Source organism: Rattus rattus, chromosome 9 (genome assembly GCF_011064425.1).
Source record: "Rattus rattus isolate New Zealand chromosome 9, Rrattus_CSIRO_v1, whole genome shotgun sequence".
Classification (NCBI taxonomy): Eukaryota; Metazoa; Chordata; class Mammalia; order Rodentia; family Muridae; genus Rattus; species Rattus rattus.
In genome coordinates, this window is record NC_046162.1 from 11,961,042 (window position 1) to 11,973,302 (window position 12,261).

General features: G+C 49.1%; 1 protein-coding gene across 1 annotated transcript in view; it reads left to right on the forward strand.

The window, feature by feature from the left end:
* The first annotated feature begins 392 nt into the window (after window positions 1–392).
* Tekt5 (tektin 5) overlaps window positions 393–12,261 on the forward strand; it is a 36,468-nt gene continuing 24,599 nt past the window's right edge. Inside the window, exons 1-3 of the mRNA XM_032912814.1 lie at window positions 393–1,031; window positions 8,625–8,708; window positions 9,865–9,935. Of these exons, the coding sequence (XP_032768705.1) occupies window positions 465–1,031; window positions 8,625–8,708; window positions 9,865–9,935 (722 nt within the window). The 5' untranslated portion in view covers window positions 393–464. The remainder of the gene's footprint in view (window positions 1,032–8,624; window positions 8,709–9,864; window positions 9,936–12,261) is intronic.

A 12,261-nucleotide genomic window follows, 5' to 3' on the forward strand; every position in this document is an offset into this window, starting at 1 on the left:
GGCTAACCTGGTCTACAAAGCAAGCTCACCGATAGCCAGGGCCACGCCCTATCTTTAAAAAAAAAAAAACAAACAAAAAAACCCCTTCTTTTCCTTTTGATTATGTGTTTTTGCGTTTGTCTGTGTGCGTGGGTGCCTGTGGAGGACAGAGGAATTAGCTCTCCTTGAGCTAGAATTACAGGCGGTTGTGACGCGGTTGCTAGGAACTCAGCTCCTTTGGAAGGGCACTATTGTGCTCTTAGCCACCAAACTGTCTCTTCAGGCTCCAAACACACTTCTCTTTGTTGACTGCTTTTATTTGGATCATAGAGTCTTCAAACGCCTGGAGAACCAGGACCTGGCACAAAGACCCTAACCTGCTTTATGACACCAGCACTGAGTCACAGAGGCCCCGCGGCTCCTAGCTCCTGGGATGCCCTGGCCCCTTGGGCAAAGTTTTGCCCACTTGGGGCTGATGGGGAAAGATGGAATTTCTTGGAACCACTCAGACAGCGAGTTACTGTGGTCCCAAGAAAGTCTGTGGCTTGCAGGCGCTGCCCCCTGCTGGGCAGGACCCTGTGGTACAGGAGTGCTACCAACCCTTTCACCTGCCTGGATATCGCTACCTGAACGCGTGGAGACCGAGCGTCTTCTACAAGATCACCACCCAGCAGACATGCCCAGAGGAATGCTCAAACAGCCGACGGCCGCCTACCATCCTGCCCTCGCTCCGCTCCGCGCTCTTCTGTCGCTACACCCCACGCGACTGGGACCGCTCCAATGATCTGCAGCTCAGAGGTGCAGAGGCCTCGCGGCTATGGGCCGGCCGACTGACAGGCGACTCCCTGCGGATCATGCAGGATAAGGACCAGCTGATACACCAGATGCAGGAGGGAACCTCCCGGAACCTGAACCAGAGGGTATGCGACATCGGCTTCTGGAAGTCCGAGTTGTGCTATGAGCTGGACAGGCTTCTGACGGAGAGCAACAGCATGGACACCCTCAAGAGGCGCTTGGAGTGCGCAGCTGAGGAGATGAACAATCCCCTGCAGGTGAGTGGGGAAGGAGACACCACTGCACCTGCTGTCACTGAGTCAAGGTGACAGGCGCCTTGCAGGTGGGTTGAATTGCGTCGTCTTTCGCTATCAGAATTTTAAGGTGAAAATGAATGGATCCTGGAGGGATAGCTCAGGGTTAAGAGCAGTAGTTCTTGCACAGGACCTGGATTCGGGCTCCTAGCGACCATATGGCATTAGCTCACACTGGCCAGGAACTCTAATTTCACGGGCTCAGAAACACTCTTCCAGTCTCCGAGGGGACGGCATATTTGTGGCATATAGACATGGAAGGGAGCAAAGTACTCATACACATATAATAAAAAAAATTAATAATAATCTCAGTCAACTCAGAATAGCTTCAATCAGGTGCAAGTTTTCAGACTGGATCAATTTTAATTCTCCTTAGATATGCTAGTCAGGGTGCCCTAGTGGAGCAGAGCCAGTAGAATGAATATAGACAGCGGGGGGGTTATTGGATTGGTGCATACATTTCATACTGGGTAGTGAAATGACAGCCTTCTGAAGGGACTGAGAACCCTGTAGCTGCTCAGTGCAGTAGTCTGAGTGTCTCAGTATCCCAGTCAGTGATGGAGGCCCAGGGAGGACCTGAAGAGTTACAGGCCTTCCGTCCATGTTGGAAGGCGGAAGAAGCTGAGTTCTGAAGGAGAGCAGCAATAGCAGCTGCAGCAGAGTAGATGGTCTCACCAGCAAGGAATGAAGGCAGGCAGGCAAAAGCTGCGCTGATTTCCTCAAACCCTCTCCACATGCGGCTGCTGTCCACTGCTGGGGAGGGTTCCCTCTCATTAAATATTCTCACACACCTTCCCAGAGCCTATCAGTTGATCGCAGCCAATCGAGTTGACAGCTAATATCAGTCATTACATAAGGGCCCCATGAAGACATCGTGTACCTGCTTATGCAAGTGTGCGCACACATGCTGGGGCCATTAGGACTTTGGAGACAACATCTTGTAACAGACACAACTGACTTTGAGTGTCTGTTTGTGTGTACAACACACGGAGACAAGAGGTGGACGTCTTCAATCTCTCTCCAGCTTGTTTTCTGAGACAGCGTCTCTCACTGAACTAGAAGCCCACTTACTGGCCTCTGGGTATCCTTACCTTTGCCTCCCCAGCACTGAGATTATACTTCATGCTTCTGTGCCTGGCTGATGTGAACTCAGCTCCTCCAGCCTACACAGCAACCCCGTGACTAAGCTGTCTTTTCAGCCTCTATGGCTTAGTCTTCTGTGTCTACTGACTGGGATTAGGCTCTGCTGGGACAGAGAACCTCTCTGCCTTCTCACTGACATGTTCAGGAGTGTCCCCTGCCTGCTGCTTGCCCTGGTGGCTGTTTATGTCCTTATCGACCTGTGTACTGATTGACTACTGTCTAGCCAATGCTTTTGGATACATTCCCAGTCTAAAGTGGAGTGTGGTAGCCAGCGCTCGTATGTGTTTGTGTGCGTGCGCACACACATATTGTGGTGGTTTGAATATGCTTGGTCCAGGAAGTGGCACTTTTAGGAGGTGTGATCTTGTTGGAGGAAGTGTGTCATGGGGGGGGGGCTTTGAGACCCTCCTCCTAGCTGTCTGGAAATCAGTCTGCTCCTGGCTTCCTTTCGATGAAAATGTAGAACTCTCAGCACCATACTTGCCTGGATGCTGCCATGCTGATAATGGACTGACTTCTGAACCTGTAAGCCAGCCCCAATGAACTGTTCTCCTTTATAAGAGTAGCTTTGGTCATGGCGTCTCTTCACAGTAATGGAGACCCTAAGACAAATGCCCATGTAAGGTCCCTAGTTGTCTTAGTTACTCAGTGTTCTAGTGTGTGAAGAGACACTGATTAAGGGACTCTTATCTGGGGCTTGCTTAGTTAGAGGGTGAGCCCATAATCATCATGGGGGAAGCAGACAGGCCTAGCAATGGAGCAGTAGCTGAGAGCTTTACATCCTGATCTGCAGGGCGCATACAGAGAGAGTGACACTGGGCCTGGTGTAGGCTTTTGAAACTTCAAAGCCCACCCCTCGGGACTGACCTACCTCCTCCAACAAGGACACACTTCCTAACCCTAAACCACTGTACCTGTCCTCTCGTACCTCCTCCATGCCTATCCCCTCTGTGCTCCGGCTCTCCCTGACAATCCTCCCAACTCTGCTTCATTATCAAATATAACGTTGCCCCTTGTTTCCCATCTCTAGGATTTCCTCTTGACCTCTCACGGTCCCTTTACACCTTAGCTCAAGTCTCAGCACATAGAAATATAGATCATAGGCACACACATGTGCATGCACACACACATATACACACGTGCATGCACATGCACACACGTGTGCACTCACACAGCTGAAGATCTATCACAGGACAGAGAACATCTATTTGTCTCTCCAAGTCTGCATATCTTGCTTCTCATGATTTCCAATTTCATTTACCTTCCCACAAGTGTTATAATTTCATTTTTCTTTAGGCTGAGTAAATCCCATCATTTTCTTTACCGAGACTGGTTCTATTTCTTAGCTGTTGTAAGTAGTGCAAGTGTCTCTATGGGATGCTAACTTAGTTCTCCAAGCACAAACAAAATGTGGTATAGCGGGTCACATGGTAGCTCCAGTTTTAGGTTTTCTTTTTTGGTGTGTGTGCATGTGTGTATGTGTGTGTGTGCACGTGTGTGCACATGTACTCATGCATGTGAGTGTATGCATGTGCACATGTGTGAGTGTAAATATGTGCATACGTGCATTGTATAAATGCACGTGTGTACACGTGTGCATATGTATGTGTGTGTGTGTGTGCGCGTACATGCATGCGTGTGTACCTCCATCCAGCTTTTCTTAGTGGATTCAGGGATCAATGGACACTTTTGAGTAAGTGAACACCCATCTTCATGTGTCTATCATGTTTCTGACACTTCCTTGGTCTTCTAGGCTCCTAGCTTTTCACATTAAAATGTCTCTGGCTTGCACGTAATGGATGCTTAGCAGCTATAGCCTAGCCAAACAGTTTTTCCTGTCAGGATGAGGATTCCAGAGACAAATGCAGACCCAACTCCATGCCTGGGACCAGCCCCCTCCCCTTTCCTCCCTCCCCACTTCCCCTCCCCACTCTCCCTCTCAGTCACCCAGAGCAGGTGGTTCTTGTCCTAATGCTAAAAGGAAGGATCCTATTTCAAGTGACAGACTCCCAGAGCATTTGATATTCTCATTGAGGCAGGAAGTGAGTTCAGGACAAAAGACAAAATGTCAGCTCTATCTCATGCTGGCCGGGAATAGCAGTAATCCAGAATTCCATTTTCCCCTTTTTAGCCTATTTGCCCGAGCTCACAGGGGCCTCCTGGCTGCAGAGGGGTCTGGGTAAAAGAACGTTTTTTCTCTGCGCCCTGGAGAAGGTTTTGGTTATTGGGTAGAGAAGCTGGGTGCTGTGGGGGTGGGGGTGTCTGTGTGTACCTCCTGCTGTGGGAATTAGCTCTGGGTCTCAGAGGATCACACAGGGGCTCGGTTTGGGACTCCCGACTGTGGAAGGCTGAGACACCTGTCAGCTGTATCTACCCCAGAGTTAGACATTGACAGGAAAGGTCATGCCATAGGTTCTTATCACTCTGGAACTCCCACGTCCATCTCGGGAGAGCTCTGCTCCCCCACCCCCAGCCCCAGGCTGGACAGGGACCACAGCATCATGGGAAGTCTTGTTCTCACTCGCACTCTCTTTTCACTCCCTCAGCTTGGCTGGAAACCCAGCTCTGCCTGTGCACACATGACTCGGGCACCAGACACACCCAAGTTCTCTCTACTCCATGTCTCCTGGGCTACCCCAGTCCAGATGCTTCTCAGCGACAGGAATGGCCATCCTTTCCCAGGCTCCCTACCCTCAGCAGCCGAGGGAAAGCGTGGTCCAAATAGCAAAGTAGATGGCATCCTTCTCCTATGGGCTCCCAGATGGCCTCCTTACATTTAACATCTTTTGGGGGTATGTTGTAGGATGCTGTTTCATGTAGCCTGGGCTGGCCTCAGAATCACTATGTAGCCCAGGATGACCTTAAGTTCTTGCTTCTCTGGCCTTCACCTCTCAAGTGCTGGGATTACAGACATTCCCCAGTTTATGTTATACTTGGGAACTGCAAAGCATGCACTCTTAGCTCTATCCCCAGACCCATTTTAAACTCTTAACTCCTGAACTCCCTTCCTCCATAACCAGTACTAAGGTTCTGGCCTTCCTCTCTCCATGCCAGTCCCAGTGGCTTTCTTCTTGTTTCTCTAACCTTTGCACTGCAGGAACTTCTTCATCATCCCTGCTGTCTTTGCCTTTCTGTCTCATGTTTCATGTCACGATAAAAGTAACTTTTATCTCCTGATGTAAATCCTTCTCTGAGGTTTACCACCTCCATCTGCTGACCTAGGCCTAGAATGCTTTCACCCTCTGAGATTTACTGCTGAATAAGCTCGCCCTTTCTTGTTCTTTCTAAACTCTGGCTGGCTGGTTCAACTCAGCTGTTCTGGCCCAAACTCCTCTCTCCAAGTTGACTGATTTGATCTGGCTTCTCTCTCGGCCTCTGAATTGCTCTCCTCAGCTTCAAGTTAACTAGCAGTCTTTTCTAATCATCTGGCTCCTTCTCGTTCTCTTGCTCGCTCTGTCTTTGCCTGTGTCTAGCTCGTTCTCTCTTCAGTCTGTCTCTGTAAAACTCTCTCGGTAACACTGCCTCCTTCTCCCCCTCTGCTGCCCTGCTCTCCACAATCTCTACTCTGTTCCTGCACTGGACTCTCCTCCTGTACTGTCTGTCTCTCCCTTAAGTAGCTTCCCTTCTATCTTCTCATGAGAATTGGGCATATTCTATTCTGTGAAATCTTTCTCTGATTCGTCGCTTTTTCTGCCACTCAGGCATCACGTTCAAACATGGGTGCTTCCTTCTCCAAACTAACTTTACCTTCTTAGTTTGAGATTAGAGGTGCGTACTAAGGCCATGTCTGTATTCCAGCTAAAGGGATTAAAGGTATGTGCTAAGGGTTGAGCCACAACCTAACTAGAAACTGGTTCGAATATCCTATAACCAATCACCACTTGTCTTTTCCTCCCTGGCCAGCCACTGGGTACTCCCCACCCACCAAGGTCACCTTATTTTTGTTGCATCCCTTATTAAAATTTATTTTTTATTGTACATGTGTGTATTTGCACATGCATGTGCACCATGATATGTATGTGGAGGTCAAAGGAAAGCTTGTAAGTGTTGCTTCTCTCCTAGCATGTGGGCACTAGGGGTCAAACTCAGGACATCAGGCTTGGCAGTAAGTGTCTTCGCCCACCGAACCATCTTTAATTTCTTTAGGTTCTCTTTGCTCTTTGGAATGCAGACTGCATTGTGGCAGGGCTCTCTGTGCACTCAATGGGCTTCACTCCCACACCTCAGCCAGGCCCACCTCAGAGGAGGGCCCCCAAAGCTCCTAAACAACAAGGCACTGGGCCCCCCTCCTCTTTGAGTTGCTCCAAGCCTGGACTTCAAGAACCCTCTGCTCACTCCTTAAGCCTGTTGGCCTTTGTGATGTCACAGGCCGGCTGGTGGATGGTCACTTCCTCATCCCTATAAGAACAATTGTAACCAAACATCTCATTCTCCTGCCTTCTCTTGTGCTCAGGTCCCCAAGACAGCTGGAATGAAGTCCAGGGACTGTGACAGCATTGTCATGACAGTCATAGGGACTGTCTTCTTTACTGTTCCACTGTGTGTAGAGACACCATGACCAAGGCAACTCTTACAAAAGAGTTTAGTTGGGAGCTTGCCTACAGTTTCAGAGGGTTAACTCGTGATCACCATGGTGGGAAGCAGACAGGCATGGTGCTGGCTGGAGCAGTCGCTGAGAGCTTTGCATCCTGATCTACAGGCAGAGGGAGGGAGGGAGTCAGCCTGGTGTGTGGGCTTTTGACCCCCACCCCCAATGACTCTGCAACAAGGCCACATCTAATCTCCCCTGAACAGTTCGCCACCTGGAGAGTAAGCATGCAAATATCAGGCTTACAGGGCAGGGCAAACATTGTCATTGAAACCCCAAGAGGGACCATCGGCAAATTACTTTTCTCATGCCATGGCAAAACTCCTTGTAAGAGTAGCTGAGGGATAGGGTTTATTTTGACTTGCAGTTTGAGGGAGCAGTCATCACAGTGGAAGGAGCGGGAGGCATCTGTTCATGTCTGTCCACAGTCAGGAAGCAGAGAGAGGGACGCTGGTGCTCAGCTTGTCCCCTCCCTTCAGTGAGACCCCAGCTCGGGGAAATGGGTGGAGCTGACAGTGAAGACCTCCACCACAGACAGGGTTCTGCATGAGGGTTTGACACTTGGTGGTGAGCATGGTCTGTTAACAAGCCTGACTGGTGAGATAATGCACCAATCCCAAGGCCACATAGACATGAAGGCACAGGGGGCCTGAGAGGTTACCCAGCGTGTCCAAGTGCACACAGTAAGAAATGGCTGAGCCTGAGTTTGAACCCTAGAAGTAGGATAGCTGCTGACACATCACATCTGAAGTGAAAGAGCTCGGCTTTATTGTCATCATGGTTTGGGGAAGCTTAGGAGAGTATAGGAGGGGTGTGACCCTGTGATCAATACCTGTTGATGACAGCTCACAGTGTCAGAATGTTTCATCCATAATCGATTGGCCAAAATATCATGGCCGTGGAAATGTGTGACAGAGGCTGTTTACTTCCTGGAAGATAAGAAGCAAAGAGAAAACACAGGAAGAGGTCTGTGAGATATACTCCTGTGACCTACTTTCCCCTAGACTTAACCTCTGACCTTAATCTATTGATGAGGTCCGAGTCCTCCTGAGCTAATCACCTCTGGAATCATCCTCATGGACACATCCAGAGGTGTGCTTTGGTGATCTCTTTGATGGATCTATCTATCTATCTATCTATCTATCTATCTATCTATCTATCCATCCATTTATCTATCTTCATCTATCATCTATCTATCATCTATCTATCATCTATCCATCCATCCATCCATCCATCTTCCTATCTATCTATCTATCTATCTATCTATCTATCTATCTATCTATCTATCCATCTATTTATCTATCTTCATCTATCATCTATCTATCCATCCATCTTCCTATCTATCTATCTATCTATCTATCTATCTATCTATCTATCTATCTGTCATCTCTCCATCTGCCCATCTTTCTTTGTTTCTTTCTCTTTTCTTTGGAGACAAGGCTCACTGTGTAGCCCTGACTGTTCTGGAACACACTGTGGCTCACCAGGAACTCACAGAAATCTACCTGCTCCTGTCTTCTGAGAATTGGGATCAAAGGCATGTGACACTCTGTCTGGTTTCTAGGTGTTTCTAAGCCCTATCAAGGTGATTTCAAGGTGAACCATCATGGGCTCCCTCCCAATTATTCTGCTTCTTGGGACATGTCCTTGTCCTGCCTTGAATACAGGGCTTGTCAGTGCCCCTGGCACAAAAGCACAGTGACAAGGCCCATGGAACACCAAGTTTCTCACAAAACAGAGTCCATGAGGCAAAGGCTGTATGTCACCTACACTTAGGGTCTACCTAGGCCTACACAGGATACCCTCTTTCCCATTTTTTCCAATAGGTGGCCCTGGAGTGTCTGTACAATCGGGAGAAAAGGATTGGGATTGACCTGGTCCATGACAACGTGGAGAAAAACCTTATTCGGGTAAGGCACCCCCTGGGAGTGGGAGAGAGAACAGCTGGCTGATCGAAGGTTCTGAGTGAAGTGTCTGGAGCACACAGGATGCCCTGTGGAGTTAGGGCTGAGAGAACATGAGTAGAGCCCCAAGTAGAAATGGGGAGAAACCAAAATAGAACAGGATTATTTTATCTCCTTATGTTATTTTAAAATAAGAATGGCGCCATGATAATAGTATAAGCTCATGTATTTATTTTTGTTCATTTATGCAGGGTCCTGGGTAGCCCAGGCTATCCTCAAATTTACTGTGTAGTTGAGGATGACCTTGAACTCTTGATCCTTCTGAGCACTAGGATTACAGACATACACTATGACATCCAGTTTATACAGTGCAAACCCAAGCAAAGGCTTCATGTATGCTAGGCAAGCACTATGCCTGATGCTAAGCATAGTGTTTATTAAGTGTGTACTACACACTGTAAACAGCTTCATGTGCATGGTTTTATTTAGTGATAAAATAATCAGTGATCACTCTGCACATAGGTGGTTGTTAAGTTTTAATTTTTAAATACATAAAAGAAGCCAAATATAGTGCCCCATGCCTGTAATACTAGCTACACAGGGGGCTGAGGCCAGAGCATCACTAAGCCAAGGCCTGTATGGGCTATAAAATGAGTTCAAGGCTAGTCTGGGCAAAGCAGTGAGCTCCGATTTCAAAATAAAAAGAGGGGTAGGGGATAGCTGAGTGGTAGAATTGCCTGCCCTGAGTTCAAGTTCAATTCAGAGAGAGAGAGAGAGAGAGAGAGAGAGAGAGAGAGAGAGAAGAGAGAGAGGAGAGAGAGGAAAGGAGAGAGGGGAGGAGAGGGTAGAAAGGAGAGAGAGGAGAGAAGCAGGAGGAAGAAACAAGGAAGGGAAGGAGGGAAGGAGGGGGAAGAAAGAAAGGAGAAAAGAGGAAGAGAAGGGAAAAAGAAACCTAGGTGTGGCAGCACACGCCTACAATTCCAGCACTAGAGAGTTTGAGGCAGGAGGATGCTGAGTTCCAGGCCTCTACCATCCACTCTCAGCTTCCATGGTCCTGGGACCCCCACTCTGGTGTCTCCCTACATGGGGTTCCTGCAGGAGGGCTCTGACCTGTGAATGTCCACCTGCATCTGCTCTTTCTGACTTTCTTTTTCCATTTCAGGAAGTAGATTTACTAAAATGTTGCCAGGATCAGATGAGAAAATTAGCTAAAAGAATTGATTTCCAGATTAGGTAAGGAGCCTTCTCCTTCAGGGTTGTTTGTGGGTTCCCAGCTTTCTGGGAAACTTGTCTCTGGGTAACTCTTGAGATTCATGATGTGCTGTTAGATGTTTAACACTAGCTCTGTGGGGTGGGAAGGGTGGTAGGTGTCTTGATTTGCCAATGCTCCTCTCAATGGATGGGACCACCGAGGGATGTTGTCTGCTCTCCAGAGCTAGCCCATCCCAGGTGCCATTGGCACTGACAGAAGGCACCAGCCTCCCTAGACCCACCTTAGCTATGGCTTCCCCAGGCCAGGTCTGACGTTGGGAAGGGCGGCACCCAGTGACATTAGGCAATAAGCCAGCGACCTGGGACATCTCCAGAAGGGTGCTGGCAGACGCTTCAGCAGGGAGTCTTCAAAAGGCACCAGCTTCTGTTCTTAGACCATGATGTAAACTGGTATCATGCCAAGCCGGGGGCCCCTAGCATAATTAAAGGGAGGCCCGTGCTTTGCTGGGCTTGGGGCCCCTAGCTAAGCCCCTGGGCCTCTCGGCTCCCAGGAGACGGCTTCTCCCAGTGGCACCGGAGTTTGGTGTTTACCTTTCCTAGACACGCTGCTCTGCTGGCTTTTCTCGTTTGCTGGCTCTTGTCGCAGAGGGCACGGCCCAGGCTGCCCTTCCTGATGCGGCCAGCAGGGTGGTCTGTAGTGTGGGAATGAATGCTCAGACCTAGTTTGCTGGGAGGCCGACTTGCTCAGGTGGTCATGGGTGAGGACTCTTGGCTCAAGGTTTTTTGGGCCAGGACTGAGACTTACATCCAGGAAGCGGGGCGTTCTAATGGGTACACTCATCCACAAAGGACAGAAAAGATTCCTCCTGTCTGGGGAAGAGCCAAGCTTGGGCCCTTCCTGGTAGACTGACAGCAGGGTGAGAGTATGCCGGAAAAGAGGACTCAGAGGTCTCTCCTCCTCCTCCTGGCCTCACCAGCACGCAGCAGTGATGCCTGCCGCGCTCCCAGCTCTCTTCTGGCTTTCATTAAAGCGCATGTTCATGAGCCAAGACACAGTCCGAGTTCTCTATCCTGACTTAACGTGACCCTGGGTGGGTCCTGGCGAGGTGCCCTGACAGGATTTCCCAGGTGTCACACGGTAGCATCACCATCTGAGTGATTAGGCACTTTTCAATAGCAACCATATCCACAGGAGAGGGGAGAGGAGAAGGGGGGAGACAAAGGAGAAAGGAGGACACAGAAGGGTTTTCGATGGAGACACGGGAGGAGCCAGAGATTGAGAGGAGGGAGACGCAGGGGGAGGGAGGAGAGGCTGGTGCCTGGCCGAACCCTTGTTAATGCCTTGCCATCGCCTTCCTACTTCAAGACCCTGCCATTATTAACAAGAACTCACCTTCAACCAACAGAAATAAACAGAAAGGGGTTCAGGCTCCTAGAGTCGCTAGATCCTAGCTAGGAATTACATTTAGGTCTAAAATGACCTTCTATTAATAGCCAAGAGTTACTGTTTTCCTTTTAAGACCAGACTCTGAATCCTCCTTTCAGAATTCATTCATTCTGGTGTTAGATGTCATTTGAAATGAAAAAGAAGCAGGTACTTGGTATCTGGTGAGGATCGCAAAGATGGTTTGCCTGGGCCAAGCTTCTTAGCTCTGATCCCAGGAGTCTCCCTGCCCCCACCCCTCCTTTCCTCTTCACCTGACCCATCTCCAACCCCACCAGTCTCTGACTCCGGGCACCACTCCCTGACCCTGTTCAGTCCCTGCCTCTCTCCAGGCCCTGCCTCCGACTCCACCCAGACCCTTACTCCATCCACTTCCTGACTCTGAGCTGCTTCCTGGTCCCCAGAAAGCTGGCCACTTCCAGCTCTTCTGCTTCTGTGTTAGCTTGGAATTCTGTCTCCTGTGCAGCTTTGTCCAGAATGCTCATTCCTACTTGACATGAGCACCCAGCTCAGACACCGGCTCAACCCCGGGAAGTCCTCCACGTTAACTCTCTGGCCGCTTTAACGGTTCCCTCCACTGTATTACATCCTGTCTTTTTAAAGCCCCCATGTTTCCCTTTACCATGGTCATTATATTTACTTTTGCTGTATTTGTTTATATAAATCTGAGCGACCTGAAGGCAGTGAGTGGGTTTTAACTACACTTTAACTCTTCTGGTCAGATAGCCTCACTTCACAGTGACTTGTTTGTGATGGACGTGACTCCAGACTTTTGTCTAGAAATGCTTGGGACTGTCTAAATCTTGCCTGCCTTCTGTTCTTATAAATACAGGGTTTTGTTGTTGTTTATTTGTTTTTGAGGCCAGGTTTCTCTGTGGAGCCCTGGCTGTCCTGAAACTCACT